General features: G+C 39.2%; 1 protein-coding gene across 1 annotated transcript in view; it reads left to right on the forward strand.

Annotated features, from left to right (window-relative positions):
- Nucleotides 1-7,775, forward strand: part of PNLDC1 (PARN like ribonuclease domain containing exonuclease 1) — a gene marked incomplete at its 3' end in the record, with an annotated part of 28,924 nt that extends 21,149 nt beyond the window's left edge. The window contains exons 15-19 of the mRNA XM_083349801.1: nt 358-400; nt 1,538-1,634; nt 4,626-4,801; nt 6,275-6,373; nt 7,703-7,775. Of these exons, the coding sequence (XP_083205927.1) occupies nt 358-400; nt 1,538-1,634; nt 4,626-4,801; nt 6,275-6,373; nt 7,703-7,775 (488 nt within the window). The remainder of the gene's footprint in view (nt 1-357; nt 401-1,537; nt 1,635-4,625; nt 4,802-6,274; nt 6,374-7,702) is intronic.
- Nucleotides 7,776-24,458: the final 16,683 nt, after the last annotated feature.

A 24,458-nucleotide genomic window follows, 5' to 3' on the forward strand; every position in this document is an offset into this window, starting at 1 on the left:
CTCATGCAAGAGCACATGTTTCAGTCCTTTGTAAATTCTTACCTATGGAACCAGTCATAATTGTACTACTGTAGTTTTTGCAGATGGGAATACCTGAAGGGCTAGTTAGTTGGGTGCCCTCAAGACAGACTCACTTCTGAGTGATTGGGCCAATCCTTGTCGCCTCCATCTGTCTCCAGCAAATCTGTACTTGTTCCAAAGGCCCAAAGCTCTTCCAAAGCTCTTAATACTTTGTATGAAATATGGTAGGGGAAGATCATTCTCTTTTCACTTAACAGTTTTCACATTTATTTTTCCAGTCATAACACTAATAGTAACTAACAATTGGTATAACTGTATATACATCCTTTCTTCTAGTTCTTCTTAAAATAGCTCATTTGCTCCTTTGCAGAAAAACTGGGTAAGTAACAGTTTGGCTTTTCAATGATAGATGTGAATGGCAATAATTTTCTTTACTGAATACTGCTTCGTGTAGAAGTTGAAGAACATCTATATAACTGATAAATATTCTAAAAGTTAGAATTTTAAGAGAGCTGATTTACATTTGCTAACCCTACCAAATTACTTATAAAGGTAAAGGTAAAGTTTCCCCCGCACATGCGTGCTAGTCGTTTCCGACTCTAGGGGCCGGTGCTCATCTCCGTTTCAAAGCCGAAGAGCCAGCGCTTGTCCGAGGACATCTCCGTGGTCATGTGGCCGGCATGACTAGACGCCAAAGGCGCACGGAACGCTGTTACCTTCCCACCGTAGTGGTCCCTATTTTTCTACTTGCATTTTTACGTGCTTTCGAACTGCTAGGTTGGCAGAAGCTGGGACAAGTAACAGGCGCTCACTCTGTTACACGGCACTCGGGATATGACCCGCCAAACTGCCGACCTTCCGATACGGTGGTTAAAAAAATTCACAACACCAAATGTCATATTCTTCACTGAGGGAAGTTTAAAAGAATTTATTTTATGGCAGGAGACAAAAATCCTAAGTAACTTTTAGGATTTGAATTAATGATAACTATTCAAGAGGCAGCCTTGGAATTTTGGATCGTTGATTGTTGAATCAGTATGTTTGTTTGCTTTGGATAAAGGATAAATTTCTTCATATTTGTACTACGCATGAAATGATACATATTTTTCTGGTACAGTCGGTAGGTATTGTAGGTTTGGAAAAAGGACATGAATAAATCAACTGAGGTTACAGAAAAATGGAGCAATTTTTGTGTACGGAAAAGGTTACAGTGTTGGAGGTAGTTTTGTTTGAAAAAGAAGCATTAAGCTTGGATTTGATCGTTCAAAAACTACAAAAAAAAAAAAAAAGAAAAGAAACCGAAGAAGGAATACTGGAATATTGTATATGATGATTATTAGGCTAAAAAAGGTGCAAATTGTCTATTTTTCTTCCTTTTTTTTCAAATAACAAATATTTTAAGCCGGACAAAAAGCACTAAATGGAAATTTGGCATTTATACACTGCAGTCATGATATCTTGGTCCAATGCAACTTTGTAAAATTCTTAACAACTCACCTTATTTCATTTCATTTAGTGATCAAACAGCAGCACCCACTTTTTCTCAGTACCTTGATGTCTTAGCTGCATATGTGAATCAGGTGAACTTGATTCGAGGCGGAGTTCAGAAAATTGTGAGTATGACAAGAGAGAAGCTAGCAGGCTGGGGCGAGCAGCTTCAGATTTCCCTTGGAATGGGCAGGGCTAACTATTTGAACCCTGTTTCCTTGGGGAAGGGGGTTTGGAATTAATGTAGTAAATCTTTCATTAAGGCACTAGTTGTATTCCTTAAATTCCCCCACCTCCCATCCCCAAATTGGATTGCATATTTTGTCCCTTAGAGCCATTTCAAAATCAAAAAAATTAAGAACAAAAGGTCCCTCTATTTTAGATTGGCTGCCACAATGATGCCACAGCATCACAAGCAATGAGAGTCTTCAGTCAGAGTACAGAGGCTGAGTTACGGTCGCCCTCTATCCCAGGCAGAAAAAGGCTGCTCTTCCGTCATCTGCTAAAATCCTAAGGGATTGGTCTATGACAGGGCTGGGTAACTATGGCCCTTTTATGGTCTGTGAACTTCAACTCCCAGAATTCCCAAGCCAGCCATGTTGGCGCAAGAATTCTGGGAGTTGAAGTTCACCGATCGCAAAAGGGTCATAGTTCCCCATCCCTGGCTTATGTAGTGGGCCTCAGGGAGAAGAAGTTTGGGGGCAGGAGGCTTGTTATAGCTACACAGTGAAAGGCTGGGATGTTTAAAAGCAGAATTTGAAAAAAGAAACATTAAAACTATTACCTCTCCACATCATCAATTGCTTATACCAGATTCCTCTCGCACTCGCCCTTTTTTTCTATTGGGTAGTGAAGAAACATGATTTTTATAGCCAGGGGAGCCTACCTTTTACCTTACAGAGCTTGTGTCTGTTGTGGGAGGAATTGTGAAATTAAGGATCTCTCTCTCTCTTCCCCTGCTTCTTTCTCTTTCTCCCAATATAGGCAAGGAGTTAAAACAGGATCATTTATTAAGATAGTGTTATGGGCAGCATACATGTTGTTCATATCATAGGAAGAAAGTAAATGTCCAGCTTTTCTGATTAATAATAATCATCAGCACAATAATAAAGGTAGTTGACTACATGTCCTAGTTTGCAACATTTGACTAAACATTTTGCCCTAGTCCTTATGCATAGAGAAACATTCTTCATCTCAAATAGATCTAATTTAATCTCCAGGGTCTTTTGAGTAAATTTGTTTCCAGGGACCCACCTAAAATAGACTATCACGAAGTTTGGGAACATCATTAATTTCCAATGTTGACAACATTCTTTTTTCTCTAAATATGGGCATCTGAGCAGCATGCAGTTGTGTTTTTTTACCTTCTCACTGTTTTCTTTGTCATTTTTATCCCCCCACCCTCTTGTCATGGAGGTTTCCCCCCCCCTCCATTCCCTCTTTGTTTTTGAGTTTTAATGTGGCTGGACAGAAGTTCAGCATGCAGCAGTATACGATACCATAGGTGAAGGAAAAGAGGGAAGTGATGGCAGAAGACTCCTGTCTTGCTGTGAGGTCTTGGTATTTAAATAATATATTAAGCAATTCCATTATGTAACTTTTTTAAAAATGGAAAGGATCAAATTACAGTCTGGAATTCAGTGGGAAATAGGCTACACTGCCATCCTTAATTACAGATTCGTGCGATTAGTCGTCATTTATCTCTAAAAGCAAATTTCCTTTAAAAATTCATATGATAGCCCCATACTGAACTTATATTCCAAGAGCATTGATTCTTAATGAATGTGATTGTTTCACATTTACATTTCATGTTTTCAGGACTACAGTCTGCCAAGTGTGTTTTTACCTATCCTGAATATCAAATCCAGGATTCCCAACCATGTAGCATTATTGAAGAGAATAAAGATTCTGCTTTAGTAATAGAAACCCCAGGGCAAGGAATTGGAATATAGCTTAATCTTCAAGGTCTTTTCCAACTGTTGCAGTCTGTGATGGTATGATGCCTTTGAGTTGTACTCAGTTCTTGGTGGTTTTCCGGATCAGGCCGTGCAATTTGTTTTGCAGCAATATTGCCCACCCCTCTGAAGCTACCAAGCTTTAAAAAAACAAGTACCACCTGAATTTCTAGAGAGATTTTTAATGCCAGTCGGATAACATTGAAATCTTGCCAAAGTAATTCTCCAGATTAACCTATACCTAGTGTAATCCCTAGCTGCATTGGAGGAGAACGGCTGAGGTGCCAAGTTTTTCCTTGTGGTTTAATTTTTCTTTATTTTTACTTTTGTTGTGAGCTGCCCAGAGTTACGTGTCTCTTAAGATGGGCAAAAAAGAAAGCTAGTGTTGTGTATTAAGGCTTAAAGAAACACCTAAGCACTTGTATAACAGTTAACTACCAGTAAGCATTTGAACTGTAACCGTTTTGGCGGGAGTCAATTATGGCGGGAGATTTAGGTTCAATCTGATTGGTTGGCTGTTTACTCAGAAAGGTATATAAAGAGTGCAAGTACCCCCTAAACCCTCAGTACAGTTATGGTCACCAAATAAAGAGCTGTTTGACTGTACTCAGCTGCCTGGCATCATTCCTACTGTTCAGAACTCACTACACAACAGCTAGTTACTTGGTTTCTCACAATTCTCCCCTTTCCCTGGACTCCAGAATCTCTTCTCTAACGGCTTTGCTTCCTCCCTTTATTGCCTTAATGGCTCATCTGTGTTCCCAAGCTCTGTTAAAGTACTAACAGCACAAGAAATGGTTCATTACAGTATTACCTTCTTCCCAAATGTTTTTTTTTAATGTTCCTTTCTAAACTGTAGCTCTGGAATTTCCTACTTTTTTTCCATGCAAGTATTGACCAACATTTCCTTTAGATCAGCCAAGGTCAACTGGACTTAGATTTTGCCATCAAAATGTTACTAGTATATTTAATAAGCAAGGCAGTATTTAAAGGATATGCTCATAGCTGGGGTTTTTTTTAAAAAAAATATTTACGTTAATTCTAAGATCCCATCACCGCACAGCGTGTATCTCTTTTGTATAAAATGCCATAATATTTCAATTCATAGTCTGAAACATCTTTCTGGTGCTCTCAGTAACTGAAAATTTGTTATTTCCTCAGAATTTTTCTGGCGCGGATGACCTAACAACACGTCCTCCCCTCCTATTAGCCACTGTGAAGGGGTGGCGTGGGGTAACTGAAGAGCAGATTCATCAAGAGTTGAGGACTTTCTGCAGGTTTGATGTCCGTCGGCTAAGAGTGAACCAGTTTCTCCTGCTCGCCAATAATTTTAAAGAGTATGTGATTAAAATCCAATTGCCCCTGAATCTGCAACTTTCTGACTGCATGGGCTATCAGCCTATGGAGCAGGCTGCCGACTGTATGTTCACTTTTGATACGGATTTTCAGAGTTGGATGATCATCTATCAGTGAGGCTCTAGTGGATCATGCATTGAGCATGAGGTTGAATTAGATAATTTCTAAGATCCTTTCCTACTTTATGATTTTATGAGTAATATTTTCTTTCTTCCCAAACAATATAAGAATTAACCTGTCAAACATATTTGAAAGATGGATAACTCTTAAAATTGTCTTTACATGCTCAAACATCTTAGGACTATTCCCCTTATTTTTTGTTTTCTTTAAATGGTCTCACTTTCTAGTTATGTACTATCTGGAACTTATCTAAAAATTTAAATAGTTCAAATTCCATTAGTTTTCCGACTTTTTGTTTCCTCTCAACCCCTGCTTCTGCTTACGTTTCTCTTTTCCCATCTCGAAACAAAACTTTTTTCTAGCTTCAAAGAATAAGAAAAAATATTGATAATTTCTCAACAATTCTGAGTCTTTCTTTTGCAGCTACTTCCTCCTTCGTCAGTGGTTTAAAGATTGGTTGAGGAAACCATGGCTTATGTGCCAGAATGGACAGGTTCATAAATCTATTAAGGCAAAACTGAATCAAGCATATTATATGCTAGCGCCCTGCTTGGGCTTTTAATTTTTAATCCTAGAAACAAAATAGGGAGATGAAGATGGGCTTAAAGGAAATGTGATGTTTTGCGGGAGAAGACAAGAAATTGCTGTGGGTTTGTTCCTCCTGGTCTTTTGCTTTGGCCTAGAAAGAACAGTTAAAAGAGCCTTGGTGGAGCAGTGGGCTAATGCCTCCTTAAGTAACACCAGCTGCCTGCAATTAGTGCAGGTTCGAGTCCCACCAGGCTCAAGGTTGACTCAGCCTTCCATCCTTCCGAGGTGGGTAAAATGAGGACCCAGATTGTTGGGGGCAATAAGCTGACTTTGTAATAATGCCGCTTGGGGTGTGTGTGTGAAAGCCCTAATAAGCAGGCATATACATAGAATGAAGGCTACTGCTAAGCACATTGAGTTGTGCTTTAGATTGTAAGCCGCCCTGAGTCTTCGGAGAAGGGCGGGATATAAATGGGATTTAAAAAAAAAGGAAAAGGTGGAAGCTTGAGGGAAAGAAAGGTGAAGTCTTCTTTTCCTTAGGACAAAGGGCTATCATATAAACCCTCTGAGCTGTGAGAATGTGAGTAAGCATGTTCTGGTAGGGTTACGTGGGTGGCTATAGACTTCTGGCTAAGAGTGGGACTTATTTTGTAGGCAAGAGGAACACTAGCTGAGGCAACAGTTTCCCAGCATTGATTAGTGCCTGCTTCTTTTGGTAGCAAAACTATCATTTGGTTGTATGAAGCATTCTTCTTTGCTGTATATTAGCCAGCAAGCTGAGTTTCCTCTTCAAATTATTCTTACAGCATCAGGATAGTTCTGAAAGCATATAAGGCCCATCCTAACCTACAGATTTCCGTGTATCACCGTTGGAAGCATTCTCCACGAGTGGCTAGCTTCCTACAGTAAGTAAGCTTGACTTTATGCTACCTTTTGGAATGGCCATTTACAAAAAATTAATCTGAATTCAGTCTGGGTCTTGAAATGCAGAAATCTACCCCTGCTTAATTGCTTGAGTCGTTGCATTCTGCATCTGGCTGCAGCTGCTCAACTGGAAGCACATTCTTCAAGAGAAGTGTGCTACATTTGTCTGGCATGATTACTTTCCACTGCTCTCTGTTGGCCAAGCATCAATCTTCAAAATATGAATGATTAAAAGCTTGTTCAGTATCGCCCAGATTCACATTCTCAGCTGTGCATCCCATTGGAGATAGAACAGCTACGTACACTAGTATGGCATACACTTGCCCAATTGCCTTTTCTGCCAGCTGGAACTTATGAGATAATTCTCAAACTATGTGTAACTGTTAAGTTTCCATCCTGGATAGCATCATTCAGGGGCTTAATTATTCAAGATGTTGAATTGATATATTGAAAACACTTCCATCTTCGAAATTGCACTGTTTGTGGAATACAGTTGGGATCTTACCAGTGCAAAACCTGTCGGTCCTTAGCCTTAATGAAGTACAGTGCTTAAAGCCATGGGAAGGTAGAACAGAATCAGGGTTGAAAGAGTGCAGAATTTATTTTAAGTTTTATTGATAATGCACTCTTAAGCATGGTTCCGGCCACTTTCTAATGGTTCAATGAATATACAGCCATATTTCCTCTGGAATAAGAAATGCAGTTCTCATCATCTCTGGCCTCCATAGTTGCACAGGCCGAGGCTGAAGTGAGCTGTATTCCCATATACTTGGAAGAATCTGCTAGAGGTTATTTTGCTACTTCAAGTATTGAAGACAAAGGCTGAGCAAGTAGAGAATCTGAGAAAGATTCTCAGGATTAACAGGATTGTGATAACTGGATACTGTATTCCATTATAACTGGCTTTATTTAAAATTGCTTACTTAATATGACTTAATATATTTGAAAGATTTTTATGCTATAAGCTGCTTTGGGAATTATCTGATTTTATACAATAACTAAAGCATGGAATATCTAAATCAGGGGTGTCAAACTACCAGCCCACGTGCCGGACGCATCATCTGGAAGCCACGCCCACCCCATTGCCAGCAATGGCAAAAAGGCTCTGATACGTTGCGCGATGTCACACGATGTTGCGAGTTTGACATGTCTGATCTAAACCATTGTGTAATGCCCTTGTAATTAAATTGCCCATTTTGAATGATAAAGTCAAGTGAAACTGAATCTATGGCAGATAGAACTAAGCTTTTTAACTCTTGATGTTGTTTGACATAAATTCCATTTGTGTTTATATTTTTATGCCCTTTCAGAATATGTGGCATTGTGGCTTCTTGGTCTCTGCTGGCTTTCTTGCTTGGAGGCTCTTATAGTTGTCGTGTGTAACAGCTCATCCACGAGAAATGCTTGGTTTCTTTTTCTCTCAATGTAAGCTGTACAATAATAGATTAAAACACATTGCAATGATCCCAAAATTGTGTGGTTCCTAATATGGAAAGAAGAATAGGAAAGGAGAACTTGTTCAAATAGGATGCAGTGAAAATCAAACTTCTTTATTATGAAAAAAAAATACAGAAGAATGGAAAAGAGTAATGGGACAGATATGGTGGATTTTCTTAAAGCGTAAGTATTGCACAAAATATTTTGTGCTTGCTGCTTGTATACAATCTTTTCAATGGGGATATGAAGCTTCCTGGGCAGTTCATCTAGAGAATCCAAAATAATTTAATGTATAAACTACACAAATAGATGTTAAATTCTTGAAGAAGTGGAATAACTCTATTTGATGCCAAAAAGTTAATCGTAGTAGTAGTTCATTGTTCTGCAGAAGGATATGCCCAAACACTAGACCATCCCACCTTGCTTAAAGAAAAATTCTAAATTTAATTTAGAAATATAATAGTTTTCCCCCTTCTAGGTATATAGTAAAACTTTTATGTCCTTGCTTTGAACTTTTTTTAAAAAAAATGCTGTGAATATACTTGTAATAGTGCATTACAACTATACAAAAAGAAACATAGAAAAAAGAGACAATAATTCAGAACATAAAGTGTGTGTAATTTAACAGTCTTATTAACTCAGGACTGGGTATAGGGGCAGTATGTAAAATTGTATTAAAAATACACTTATGTAATCAGTTCTCTTTGATAGCCCCAGAAGCTATGTCTTCTTCCCATTGTTCCTTCTGGCCTCTTGAGCTGAATGGGATTCAGGACCCAAGGGATGACAAATCAGGTTTCAATAGTTTTTAGTTCCCATGTAGAAAAAAAAATGGAAAAATTAATTTAATATGCACCTAAGTGGATAAAAGATTAAAAGTGGATAAGAGTTATAATTTGCGTAGTTCACAGACACATATGACTCATATTTACTGGGAATTGTTCTTTCATAGAACTTCCAGTGAGGACATGGTGACCTAGGCACCTGTCAGTTAGCATTGATGGCATTCAGTGGAGATTGGCAGCCAGGGGTAGATCTTGGCCACCATATTCTCTCTGGAGAAAGTAGAGATTGTGAGATCATCCACATGTACCCTGGACAGCAACTCCTCCTAGGTAGACTGCGGGAACTGAGGTTTTTGCAGTTGGCTGGTGATTCAAGTAGCTGAGAGCTGAAAGATCCATCTAACTTCATAGTTGTAATGTGGCCTAAATGGGCATGAAGTTTGGCTAAGCCTCATTTCTTCATCACTTTTGGTCATGTGGCCAGCATGACTATATGCTGAAGCACACAGAACACTGTGTTAATCTTCCCACCAAAATGATATCTATCTCCTTGCATTTGCATGCTTTCAAACTCCTAGGTAGGCAGAAACTGGAGCCAGTAACTGGAGCTCATCCCGTTGTTGGTGCTTGGGTCTCGAACCTGGGCTGTCAGCTTCTGGGTAAGGATTGAAGTAGCCTTTTTTTTTTGCCTTTTTGACTTTAAAGCGAAATAACTTACGTGAAGCTGTCTGATGTCTTCATAACTTTTCACAAGTGGCCTGTTGGATTTGGTTGGCCCTATAAATCCATCAAACAATGTCACAGTATCCAGTTTCACGATAATTGAACATGGCATCTGAGGAACACCTTTTAAAAGGAAGAAGTGCAACAAGTTCTCCAAATATTTTTACCTTCATCTAGCCACTTGTAAGTGAAAGTCAAAAAATATCAAGATAGCAACTACAATCGTGCAATCTATTTCCCCTTTATGGTTGTTACAACACATGTCAAAAAGGGGTGGGGCTTCAGTTACATGGTCACAACTGCCATTTTAACTTCATTAATTACCACGACCCCTTGCAGACATTCCTACTCCTGTTTCTTTCATCTTTATGGTAGAATCTCCCCCCCCCCGCTTGTTTTAGTAAAATGGCAGAGATGAAAGGTACTGCCCTCATTTGGGTTACATCATTAAACTGTCTTGTGAAGTATTTGAGTATTCTGTCTCCTTCAGTCTTTCCAGAAATAATTACCCAATACAAGATTTTTTTTCTTTAGATTTTTTTCCTGTCAGGTGAAGAATGGTTTTTAATTCTACCAGTTAATTTTTATGCTTTTTTTAAAAAAAACTATTTTGGCTTCTGATTTTGCCCTTGATTTTTTTTTAAAAAAAAATAGGCACTGCATTGGTTATCATTTGTTGGTTTTATCCTTTTATTTGGCAAATTTCTACTATTTTGTGTTTTTTTTTTAAGTTTACATCATCAGAACCTTTCAGTACAATGTCATCCTAGGTATAAAATTTCAAATAAAAAGTTTATGACATTAACATACAAAATCCAAAAAGTTTGGAGATTTTTTTTTCCCCTTTGGGAAAACCTGTCCCATGTGTTCTAATTAGGTTAAAGTCCTTTAAAGCAGTACATTGTATTCTAAAGATAAACAATTGTGCTTTCTCAATGTAGGTAACTCAGAGTCAAGATACATCACTTCGTACCTATCAGAATCTTCCAGAAGGAAATGAGGGTTAAATACTGTGAACATAAACCTCTGTCAGTCTTTAGGGATATACAAATGCCAGTATATTCCCATCTGTAGATTTTTTTTTCTTTCCACTCCTTTTGGCTTCCTTTGACTTCACAGCTTTCTCTTCTCCTTCCTTCCTTCCAATCTTCCATGTGTAGAGGCAGTCTACAGTTGCTTGTCCTTCCTTTCTTTAGGGCTCTTGGTCTTATGGTTCATAAGCACAACAAAATCTTTGTAAAATTAAAATTCTTTCCTCAGAGGAACCTCTCTTTCCTGGCCACCAAGCTCTTTATACTGATTTTTTGTATGGCAGAAATAGACAAGGGGTTGTGAGCCAAATAAAGCATTTGGCTGATTTAACTAATGGACCTGGGTGATATATAATGAATGAACTGTTTTGGAACTGGAATTGTAAGTCAGTCGTGTATTCTTCTATGGGTATTTCTTTGGCTCATTTGGAAAACTGTTCTTGCTGCATTTATGTTCCTTCCACCACAGTTCCTTCATCTTTCAAAGCTCTCTCAAGAAAAACGTCAAGAGGATCAAAGCTTCTTCTCAGAAAGCCTCCAATAATAAAATACACATACGGGTTGACACTACTGCTTATGACGTCAAATAATACCGCCACTGAAAATGTTGGTACGTGTACTGCATCAAACCAAAATTCAATAAAATTAAAAATTTTAACCGATACATCAAATACAAGAAAAAGAACAACAGTAGCCGTAATAGAGATATCAAGTGTTGCTGGGGGAGTTTGCTGGTTTTTTTTCTGCCTTCGGATAAAAATAGCCAAAGTGTAAAAGACCATGATGGGAATAAAGATCAGGAACTCAAGAAATATTTGAAATAGGTTTATGATTCTGCACTGTAAAGTATTTTCATCCAAATATATGTAGAACCTTGGATAGCAAGCGAAGTATTCCAAGAGCGATACTAGGCCAGAAAATACCCACAATGTGCTCACGAGGAAAAATGAAATATGCTCTGGCCGATGACATTGATACCAGGTAAAGAAAAAAACAGCTAAATACCTTTCAAAGCAGAGAGCTGTTAGAATATAGAAGCTGGAATTGTATCCAACTGCGTATATCAGTTCTATTATATAGGACACAGATGCATTGACAAGACTTGGTTTTAAAAATAGCATAAAATAAACATATAGATAGATTAGAATACCAAGATCGGCAATACTTATATTTAGGACATATACGGTAAACCTGGTCTTCTTAATTTTAAAGGAAAGAAAAAAAATAACCACTAGGTTTCCAAATATTCCCAAAATGGTGATGGGAATAGCAATGAGGATCATTGCTTATGTCAGTGTGCTGTGCTTTCAGTGACACTTCAGTCTCATTTTCATTCGCTGGGTCAGCATATATGGAATATTGCTAATCTGTTCCGACACAACACTGTTCACATGTTTTGAAATTCTTCTCAACCTGTCAAAAGCAAACACAGTTTCTTGTCATTATGTTATGGGCTCTGTTCACGCGGATTTATTTTTAAGCACATTGATTTGTGCTTTAAATTGTAAGCCGCCCTGAGTCTTCGGAGAAGGGCGGGATATAAATGGGATTAAAATAAAATAAAAAATTAAGATATCTAATGGGATTTTGTATTGAGCTGTGGTGGCACAGTGCTTAGAATGCAGTACTGCAGGCTACTTCTGCTGACTGCCAGCTTCCAGCAGTTTGGCAGTTCGATTCTCCCTGGCTCAAGGTTGACTCAGCCTTCCATCCTTCCAAGATCAGTAAAATGAAGACCCAGATTGTTGGGGGCAATAGGCTGGCTCTGTAAACCGCTTAGGAATGGTTGGAAAGTACTGTGAAGAGGTATATAAGTCTAAGTGCTATTGCTAGTGCTATTGCTGGTGCTGGTGATGACCTATAAAGCCCTAAATGGCATGGGTCTGGATTATTTACGGGAGCACCTGCTGCCGGCGTCAACTTCCCATCGCCCCGTGCGCTCCCACAGAGAGGGTCTCCTCAGGGTGCCGTCGGTCAGAGAGTGTCGGCTGGCGGCCTCCAGAGGGAGGGTGTTCTCTGTGGGCACGCCAGACCTTTGGAATCATTTACCGGTTGTAGTTTCTGTGCTGGACTAGTAATTGAAATGGTTCTAGATACCTCTTTAATTACTGATTTATTTATTTATTTAAATTCCATTTATATCCCGCCCTTCTCCGAAGACTCAGGGCGGCTTACAAGCTTAGCAGTAGCCTTCATTCTATGTATATGCCTGCTTATTAGGGCTTTCATACACACACCCCAAGCGGCATTATTACAAAGTCAGCTTAATTGCCCCCAACAATCTGGGTCCTCATTTTACCTACCTCGGAAGGATGGAAGGCTGAGTCAACCTTGAGCCTGGTGGGATGCGAACCTGCACTAATTGCAGGCAGCTGGTGTTACTTAAGGAGGCATTAGCCCACTGCTCCACCAAGGCTATAGATAAGGTAAGTAACCAGTAATCCGTTAGGTATTATTAACTGGCAGTATCAGCAAAGGGAAGGGATGCTGGGAGATGTAGTTTAGCAACATTGGGAAGACTACAGGGTCTCCATTCTTACACTGTCTATGCTGGAACTGTCCACAGTCACCTATTAAGATACTGATTATGTAAAATAACTTGTATTGGAGCTTATCAGTATCTACTTGAAGAGACTACTTATCCAGTCACCTGCAGATCAAACTCTAACTCTGCCTCTCTGAAGCCAATAGCAAACAGGTTAAGAAAGACAGGTGAGGTCAACACATTAACCTTCTTTCTGGAGAAAACACAGAAGAGAAAAGATGATTTTCATTTGCCTCAGTTCCAAACTTCCTTCCAGCTATTATAAGGACTATTCTTTTGGTGCTGTGATCTCTTTTTAACGGTGTGATCACTGGTTAAATATTCTTACAATCAAATTACAGAATACATTATGCAACATTATGTTCACAAATCCCTAGAATGCCTCTTAAATAGACACTTCTTGTAGTTAATAAATTTGTCTATCAAATTAGATAGAAAAGTAAATGCTACCATGGTTATGACCCCATATTTTTTCAACTGTCTTTGATCAAGTTTCTGGTTCATCATAAACATCTAATTCTATGACCAGGTGCCTATGATGATGTATGGACCAAGCAACAGAATGAGAATCCCATGACCTCACAGCAACTGTTAACCATAGTTTAATTGTGCTCAAAAAGAGTATCATCCTGAATCTGTTTCATTGTGAATTTTGTCTTGGTTTGAGGACAGAGTCCATCTTAATTTCCCAATAGGAATAGGTGATCTATAAAGTAAAAGAGGCAGGCCCACCATGACTTATGTTTATCATTTTTAAGGGGCATCTTCTCTGGCAGCTCAGAAACCAGAGATAACTGGAAAGAAATCACAAATAAATTAGTATGTAGTATTAAATTATAGCTTGGAATCCGTGGAGTAGTCTCATTTTAGTATTGTTGGATTGTATATATTACTCCATTTTTCTTCTAATTAGAATTTATTTTAATCTGCATTGTTTTATATGCAATTTCTCCCAATACACGAAGCTTTCTGGGTTATCTTTCTACATTTGCACCTTTTAATGAGATATGATAGTGATTTATATGATTTATAATCACTATGGGTTGTCTGCCCCACAGGTGAATCAATTTTTCCCATTTTGATCCAATTGAAAACCATGGCAGATTTTCTTGACGCTCCAAAGCACAGTAGTTAATTATAGTGCCCTCGTCCATGTAACTACCTACTGAATTTTATTCCATTTGAATTGCTAAATAGTATCATCATAGATTGCAATGTTTTTTCAATACTGTTTCATTATGTTGCCTATCTTACTCTGTACACCACCCCGAGTCCCTCGGGAGAAGGGTGGTTTATAAAAACAAACAAACAAATAAATAAATAAATAAGTTTATGCTCCTTTATTTGTTTCCTTCTGATAAGGACAAATACCCCATCCCAAACCTGAGAAAAACGAACATACCGTAAGCAAATATATGCATAAAATTTCCAAGACTATTTCCATTCTATTTCCAAGAATGCTTTTAGGCTCCATAGAATATCTATCATTTGAAAATAAAATTGTCAGCTTGCCTTCTCTCTCAAACCCATTGAGGAATGCTGTTTTGTGCTTTCTTCTCAAGGAGCGCCTGTAAGGAATCAAGCATGGGTGATCCTTACCTCCATGCTGTGCCAGAAGCCAATAATTATCAGTTTTTTTAAAGATTCTGTTACGTTTCATAGAAACAAATCTGCGCTTTGAAACGTGAGGTTCAGATCCCACCTATCATTCTTGACCAGTTATTTATCTCTCAAGCTTACCAGGACAACTTTTGTGAAATGGCTCCTGGAGTAGAAGACTGGGTTCCACGTAACATTTTGAACTCGGAAATACTTTTGCCTTGCTCTTGAATGCTTGTAGTTTGCCTTCTGTTTTTCAAGGAAACATGTTTACAAGGATAGTCATTTTTTGAATGGGCAAGTCCCCTTTTTTTCCGAATGGACCTACAACAAAGTAAGATTCCAGATGATGGCTTTTGACACTAGCCCAAAATGATTGGGAATCCCAGAGACCCTGGATGCTGCTTTCAAATGATCATCATTCAATTTGTACTTTTACAGCAGAGTACTTAGCTAGAGTTCTTTTTTAAAAATAAAAATAAAAATGAGCATCTCTGAATCCTCATTTTTATGTGCTTCTAATACAGGTAGCCCTCAACTTTCGACCACAATTGAGCCCAAAATTTCTGCTGCTAAGTGAGAAAGTTGTTAAGTGAATTTTGCCCCATCTTATGACCTTTCTTGCCATAATTGTTAAGTGAATCACTGCAGTTGTTAAGTTAGTGACAAGGTTGTTAAGTGAATCTGGCTTCCCTATTGGCTTTGCTTGTCAGAAAAATCGCAAAAGGTGGTCACGTGAGCCTGGAACCCTGCAACCGTCACAAACGTGAACCAGTTGCCCGGCATCCAAATTGTGATCACGTGATTGTGGGGCATGCTGCAATGGACGTACGTGTGAAAAGTGGTCATCGGTCACTTTTTTCAGTGACATTGTAACTTTGAATGGTCACTAAGTGAACTGTTGTAAGTCGAGGACTCCCTGTATTTTGGCATTAGGGGTACTGCCTAAACTTCTTTCTCTTCTGTAGAATTTTCATTGAATGATCAACTCTTAAGAGGTCCCTGGTTCATTCTGTGGTGGCTCAGCTGATGACTGCATAGGCATTGCCCCCTCCGTTCCCAAAGAACAGTACAAATTGGCATGAAATATGCATGTAGCTATATATTACATATATGTTTTATACGCCTGCACGATATAATTTTCTATCAGCGGCTTTTGATACCATCGACCATGGTATCTTACTGCGTCGTCTTGAGGGGCTGGGAGTGGGAGGCACCGTTCTGCGTTGGTTCTCCTCCTACCTCTCGGACCGTTCGCAGACGGTGTTGGCAGGAGGGCAGAGGTCAAGCCCTAGGCCTCTTAATTGTGGAGTGCCTCAGGGTTCGGTGCTCTCGCCCCTCCTGTTCAACATCTATATGAAGCCGCTGGGAGAGATCATCCGTAGCTTCGGGGTGAAATATCATCAATATGCTGATGATACCCAGCTATTCATCTCCACCCCGAACCAACCCAGTGATGCCCTTGATGTGATGTCCCGTTGTCTGGAAGCGGTACAGATTTGGATGGGAGAAAACAGGCTTCGACTCAACCCGGCCAAGACTGAGTGGCTGTACATACCGTCATCTCGTTTAGTCCAAGAGGTTCCATCTCTGACTATAGGAGGAGAGATGTTACCTCCCATTGATAAAGCACGCAATCTGGGCGTCCTCCTAGATTCACGACTCAGTTTTGAAGATCACATTGGAACCGTGGCTAGGGGGGCATTTGCCCAGATTCGTCTTATATACCAATTGCGCCCCTTTTTGGACCGAGATGCCCTACGTACAGTCACCCACGCACTCGTTACCTCCCGTATTGATTACTGTAATGCTCTCTACATGGGGCTGCCCTTGAAGACCACCCGGAGGCTTCAGCTGGTGCAGAATGCAGCTGCACGGGTTGTGATGGGAGCTTCCCGATACTCCCATATTACACCCCTCCTGCGTGAGCTGCATTGGCTACCAGTTGCCCTCCGGGTGAGATTTAAGGTGCTGGTACTTACCTTTAAAGCCCTACATGGCTTGGGTCCGGGATACTTGCGGGACCATCTGCTGCCGGGGACAAATTCCCATCGTCCAGTACGCTCACACAGAGAGGGCCTCCTCAGGGTACCGTCAGCTAGGCAATGTCGGCTGGCGACCCCCAGGGGGAGGGCCTTCTCTGTGGGAGCACCAACCCTATGGAATCAGCTCCCCCCTGAGCTTCGGATAGCCCAAAACCTCCAATCCTTTCGCCGCGGCCTCAAAACACACCTGTTCCACCAAGCTGACCTAGACTGACAGGCATTTTAATTAATTTATATTTAGTATTTTTAATTCATTTTAAAATTCTCTAATTTTTTATTGCACTGATGTTCTCAATTTTCATTTTATCTTGATTTATGTACTTATTATATGTTTTATTGTGAGCCGCCCTGAGTCCTTCAGGAGATAGGGCGGGATATAAATCCCATCAATAAATAAATAAATAAATAATTTTCATGCTGAGAATACCATACCAAGGTGATTTGTTCACCTGCCCCATTTACTATCCTGCTCTTGTTGTTGAGGAGCAATTTGAGGTCTCTGTTTTTGCTTCTTGCGGTTCTTTTTAAAAAAACCATCCTGAACTAGATCACCTTCTGATGGAAGACTTTCTTTTGCAAGATAAAATACCCGTCCGCTTTACAGGTTGGTCACCTTTGCCTCCTGCATGAAGTTTGGCTGGAGCGCTTTGAATTTGTACCAGCTGATCTCCTTATCTCTGCTCATTGCAAAGAATGAGGGCTTGGTATGTTACGGGGGCAACGCACAGAATACACAGTCATACACTAGAAGTCAGTAACAGCGCATACAATATTTGTAAAGAATTTATTTTTCAGCAGAGAATGCACATCCATTTTCTTCTATGCATGCAGTTGTTGATTTTTTCAGTTTGGGTTTGATTTTACAATCACGGCTGTTGTCTGATAAAGCTGTTCCAAGAAATGCCCAGGATATCTTCATTTTTGGCTTCTTCCAACACCCAACAATGAGATATATCAAAGGATTGGCAGAGCTGATGATAGACTCGAACAGCGTGCAAATGTTACCCAGAATATATCCATCTATGCTGTTGACCCAATACATTGAGATCCTGGCTAAGTTAAGTGGTACACTCAACATCAGGAAGAGAAGAACTGTAGCTACGATGATGACGTCTAGTCTCAGTGGAGGAGCTTCCTCTTGTCTCACATGAGTTCTAATCCATATGCCCAAAGAAAAAAATATCATACTTGGAATAAAAATTGTTTGGGTGATGATTTGTATTATGGTTGATGTTGTACAACTGTCAATGTCACTGAAGTGTATTTCTATTATTGGAGAGCAAATATAGTGGCTCACAATTGATACCAGGGAGGTGAGCCCCCACAAGAAAAAAGACACAATGGCTGAGAAATTCATGGGCCGAAACTGTTTATACCAAATGGGGAAAAAGTGAATGCACCATCTTTCAGCAGCGATAGCCGTAAAGATATAAAAGTCGACTTGATGACTGCTTACATGCAAAATATGGAAGACATGGTGATACATTAAACTGAAATTCAGTGGTCTAAAAAACATAATATACTCAAAAATGGTGCTGAAGGCCATAATGTTATTAGCAGCTGCCACACACACAAAATACAGGCTTAATTTAATCTTGAGCTTGCAGCAAAGGAGCCAAAGAATAATTGAATTTCCTATGAATCCCAAAATGCAGATTGGAAGACAGATGATTAGTACTTTTTGTTCTAAATTGTATTCCTCTGTAGCAAGAAAGCGGGAAGACAAGGGACTTTCCTGTGCCTCCATGTTGCTATTAAAATGTTTCACACTTTTTCTCAGCCTGTCAAATCAAACACAATTATTAACAGGTGGGAAACTTTGAACAAAATCACCTTTAAGATAAAAAGATGCTTTGACTGGGAAGAGCCAGCCTACTGAATACCATAACATCAAGGATTTGTTACCCCTCTTTGAGAAAACAGATGAACACCTTATGTTCTTTACCATTTTACTTTCTTCCATTCCAAGGCACAATATTCCACATGGCATGATAGTGCTCAGAAGAATCCCTAAATATTGACCTCTACAGTTTGTAATAACTTGAGTTAATTCTAGCTTCACTTCAGTTTTCAGCAAAAGAAAGGATAGAATAGGTGATCAGTCGTTGTATCAATATGGTATGCCACATGCTAACAGCACAATTTCAGCCACTGTGGCGCATTGGGTCAATGTAGCCTATGTGCCATCAAAGCCCAATTTTACTCCCAAGTTTGTGCAAACTAGAAACTATCAATATGATGTTACCTATATCCCACCAACTAAATGCTGTATCCTGATATAGTACACACTCAGAATATGACTTTAAGTGAACTATTTTTTAAGTCGGTATTGAGAGATATTGTACAATCTCATAAGTTACACAGGTAATTCTCTGTTAACAATGGCAATGAGGACTGGAATTGCCATCAATAAATGGCACAGGTCTAAAGCACAACAACATGCCCATGCTACTTAGTGCCAGCAATTCCAGCAATCCCAGTTGGCATCATTAAGTGAGGACTTTGTGACGGCAACTTCCAATCTGTTGGCTTCCCGATTGATTTGCCTGTGGGAAGCCAGGAGGGAAGATGGCAAATAGCTATCATATGACTGTGGTATGCTGTGATGGCCAGAATTCTGAGGACCAGTCATAACTCATTTGTTCAGCCCCATCCTAATTTTGAATTATTGCTTTAACAAGTGATTGTTAAACAAGACCATCTGTGGGGTCCTTGATGCTCTCTGAGCTTGGTTGTTTTCTTGCCAATGTAGCACTGACGACGTTACCCAGTTTGGTAATAAACGTCTGCAAGAAAACAACCAAGCTCAGAGAGCACCAAGAACCCCTCATTTCAACCCCGATGTACAAATATTCTCTTCCAAAAGACCATTTGTGTTTGTCTTTTTCATCACATTCATCTGAGGTGAATTCTTCAGTCAATAGTATGGAAAAAGAAATGCCTCTTTTCTTTTGCTTTATTTTGGAAGATGGGCAAGAGGTCTAATGTACAAAATTTCATTTCACCAAGCAGCAAGATACATTCCTAATTATTACCTGAGGATTGCAGCATAATTTGTAATAAACACTATTCTAACTAAGGATGCATTATCTTAATTTTCAGCACTGAATTATTTTTTTCCAGGGCACTTGGGGAGTGGGGGCAAGAACAAAAAGCATATTGCAAAAAACAAAACCAATCATACATGGTTGCCAGGCAAGGAAGAGAGATAATTAAATATCTTTATGTAAAAAGTGAAAGCACTTTTTCTGCCTCCTAAAGCTTGCTTCCCAGAATGGATAAGCGATAATTTACAATATTATGTAACTAGATCACAGCCTACATAGCGTCAATTACTTCTGGATGAGAAAAAATTGTTTTCAGTGTATAAAATATCAGTAGGCAAGAAACATTTCCCAGGATTAAAGTGGTAGTACATAAAGTGAAGATTGGAGAAATAGATTGACTGTAGAGCGGCAAGAGTATCTGATGAGACGTAGCAAGGGGAAAATAGGATTGATCACAATTGATAGGGCAGAGATGAATAAGCCGGAGATAGGAAGACGGGTGGGATGCATTCTTCCATTGAGTTGGCAAGCATGAGGAACATCATCCTATGGCCCTTATGAATGGCACTTGACTGATCTTCCAACACCACTGTTTTCCAAAGCCATAAGAAACTGGCCAAACCTCTACCTCAAATCATCTGTTGTTTTCTCATTTGAACATCAGTCTCAGTTAACTAACCCTTTAAAAAAAAAGAAGTTGTGGCTAATCCATAGTGTTTGGGTCTAAACCTTTGGCATGGTTATTACACCTCTTTCCAGAAGAGTGCCATTAAATTTCCTCAGGCTTTATTTTTGTTTTTCGTATCTCAGATGTGATGCATTCATTTCCTGTAGATTGATGAACAATCAATCCATTGACTGGATATTCTCAGGAGATACAAATCATATACTACAGTGTATTTTTGGCTGATCCTTACAAGCATCTTAATCAGTCACTTAATAATGCCGTGGCAAGAAATGCAGGTTTTAAAAGTTTAACGTAAGTATCTGTTAAACAAAATAATCAATACTAACATCAGATTCCGGTTCTCCTTTTAGTCTTCATTGATCAATCTTCTGTTTTTCACATTGCAATATATTTCTGCCAAGATAGAGCTGGCTCCACAATTATGATGTGTTCCTTGTGTAACAAATGGAATACTAGAATCTCGTGACCTCAGAGCAGTTGTTATTAACAGTATGGTAAGGTTCACAATAGAATCACTTGAGACCTACGTATTTTAATCTAGCTTCAGTTTTCAGAGTCTGTCTTGTAGATGAATTGTTGTGCAGAAAAGAAGAAATATATCTACTTTTAAAAAAGTCTTTAGAATACATTTTGATTTTGTCAACAAAAGCATCTTTTGGTCAGCCTGATTAGAATGGTGGTGAAGGACAAAACTTCCACCTTTGGCAGTGTTCTAGAGTATGACACCAAGACATTAATACTTGTTTGTTTGTTTACGAACAAACGGCGAACATAACCAACACACTTTCCTCCTGAACATATCCAACACACTTTCCTATTTTTCCCACAACCACCCTGTTGGTGGGTTGTACTGAGAGACTGACTGGCCTAAGGTCACCCAGCTGGCTTTCATGGCTAAGGCAGGACTTGAACTTATGGTCTCCCGCTTTTTAGCCTGGTACCTCAATCACTTTCTGTAAGAACTTTACCCTACTTTGGTGGGTGCTGTTTTCTCCCACAGCTCTAAGTATCAAATCAAATTATTACGGATCATGTCCAGAGCTTTAAATATCTACATTAAACTGTCATGCAGAGATTTGCAACACCTTGCATTCCATATACAGTGGATATAAGTTTTATTTTTATTTTCCCTTCTTATTTTTTTGTATTCCTATGCCATGAGTTCTGTGGCTAGCAATCAAATTTTTTATAAAAAGAAAACAAACCTACCTCCCACCAAAAAATAGCAAGCTAACCCAGACACAGGAAAATATACAAAGTCCTGTGTTTGGCCGATGTATCCCAACATTTCATACCATGCCTTCCTCTTCGGCTAGATGGAAAAACCAAGTCTTAATTGCTCTCTTGAAATTCAGAAGGGGATAGCATAGGGGCAGCTGACTATCCTAGTATAGCCATCTTAGTGTGTTTCTTGTTGGTCACTACATCTCAAGTTGACAGCTTTGGTTGCACTTAAAATATTAATAGCCTTATTCCCAACATTTCCTCCCTCAGATTACAGAGCAGAAAACAAGTTCTCTGCCTCTACTTTAATAGCCATCTCAGAATGATTTAAAAACCACAGGCTAAGGCTTCTCCTGTTCCATTATACTCCCTGGGCAATTGGAATACATTCACAGTTCTTAACGTACTTGCCGTCTTATCAGGTGGAAAAGGATTGAATGTTGGAGAGAGACTGGCAGACCTAGGGGAGCAGAGAATTATAGTCTAGAACAGAGTTTCCCAACCTTTCTGGCTTTGCAGACCGGTGTGTGTGTGTGTGTGTGTGTGTGTGTGTGTGTGTGTGCCCGTCGCTCGTGTAAAGGCAGTGTGCACATGCGATCACCTACTTGCACAAGGGATGCACGCGCTCATCTGCCACTTCCACAGCCCAGTTCCGAACTTCTCAAGACCTAATGGCCTCGGCCTGGGGGTTGGGGACCCCAGTCTAGAATCCTTGTACGGGCACAAGAGGGTGAAGTCCAACCTCACCTTGAATGCCATTGAACCTTATCTAGTCTTACCCAGGTGCAAACAATCAGTTGGAAGAGATTCCCGCATTTAGGCATGAGTAATGTCAGCTAATTGAATTCTTCACGTGCAGACCTGGATGTTCCCACCTGACACTGATAGATGTAATAGTATGTGTGGATAACATTGGAGATGAGGGAAAGAGATGCTGCATAGGAAATGATCAGACAATGGATTAATGGGTCAGAGGAAGGAGCAGGAAAGACCCGCCCTAATTGATCAGGTGGTTAAAAGTGGCAGGAGTAATTTTGTACCTTGAGATTTACAAGATTCTGTTAATGTAGCCTTAAAGCAGATTTAGCTGATCTAGTCATTTCCTGTCTTGTTTGCCTGGGAAGGCTGAAAATAGCTCAATTTACAACATTTTAGAATCAAAACTTTTAGGTCATATATCGTATAGAAAGGGGATTCTATGGGATCACATTGACAAACTTCTATTTGGTTTATAACAATCCTGTATAAAGATCATTGATTTTATCTTTCAAAACTTCAGTTATCTTACTCACTGCTAGTCATAAGTTGTACCATAATTTCCCCACCACCACTTATTCTAATGTTTAATAGAGCCTTAAATATTATCTAAGATAACTGAAAGTCCATCCATCGAAGATTAAATGCAAGTCTTTTTGATGTGGCGGTCCCTGTGTCTTGAAATCGTCTAAGGAATTCATTATTCATAAGATATCATTCCTACAATACAGTGGTATATGCTGTTTTATCTGAATCTATTCTTGAGGAGTAATAACTTTTTATCCATTTGTGTATTGGTTAATGCCTTATCGACAGTGTAACCGGCAGAACAAAGAGTTTAAGAGTGTTTCAAGTGGCTTTTAGCTTTAGTGTACTCAATAAATGTATTTTCTTAACTGAATCAATGAAGAAATTGGATTTATTGAATAAGGATTCTTCTATTCTATTCTATTCTATTCTATTCTATTCTATTCTATTCTATTCTATTCTATTCTATTCTATTCTATTCTATTCTATTCTATTCTATTCTATTCTATTCTCTGGCATTACCCTGCACATAGCATTCTTAGTGTTTCTATGTTTTCAGAAAGATGTGATGGAGGCAGCTTCTTCTAGGTGTTCTCTTTTGTCATTCTTTTTCTTGAAGTATACAATATAGAAAACACACATCTATTTGTAGAGCCATTTCCTATTCATAGGAGAAATTAACCAAGCTATAAAGGCCACACATGATGAAATGGTACAGGTAAATAGTGCTAGTTTTATTTTTAGTGAAACAATATAAACAGTCCATCTTGTATGGTTGCCGTGTAGATCATACCTTTTGATCATGCTTTTTTAAGGCGTTTTCCCCCTGTCAGAATGGTCCTTACAATTATAAAATCTTGAAATCCCATTTTTTAAAACACAAGCTTGATTCCCCTAAAGGCATTAGGTAGTAAATTTAGTTAGAAGTAGCAAACAGTAAATATATCTGCAATGTGCCTTTATGGAATGAAAAAGTTTCATAATATGTCTTTATATCTTTTTCATTTCTGATGCCCAAATCCCTTTGTGAACAACTATAGCTAACTGGTGTCTGGAGCATCTGTGCTTTCTTTGTCATTCAAAGCTCTCTCAAGCAACTTATACATAGGTTCTGCGGTCTTCTGTCTTTGCCGATTTCCAACGAAGAAATAGACCAAAGGATTGATGCTGGTCTTGATGGAGTCAAACAGCAGCGAGAGTTGAAATAGAGTTGGTTCACGAAGAATGTTAACCCAGCTGCTTATAAAACCAAGAGTTTGAAATGTAAAAATACAAATAAGAGAAAGAGCAACCATGATTGTGAGGGTGATATCAAGTCTCGATTTGGTCCTCGGGTTTGCAATTTTCCGCATTCTGATAAAAAGAGACAAAGCGAAAAAGGACATGATGGGGAAAAAAACCAGAAGCTGAGCAATAAATTCAAATATTAAAGCCCCATCACATAAAGAATTGCCTGAATAGAGGGATGGAAGCAACTTTGGGTAGCAGGCGACATATAGTATCAGGGCAACTAGGGAAGACCAGACCCATATTATGCAGCATAGATTTGTTGTGAGATGCTTTGGACGGTGATTTTGATAATAGAGTGGGAAAGAGACCATAAAATACCTTTCAACACACATAACTGTTAGTAAACAAATGCTGGCATTGGTTGACAA

Source organism: Vipera ursinii (genome assembly GCF_947247035.1).
Source record: "Vipera ursinii genome assembly, chromosome: 1".
NCBI lineage: Eukaryota > Metazoa > Chordata > Lepidosauria > Squamata > Viperidae > Vipera > Vipera ursinii.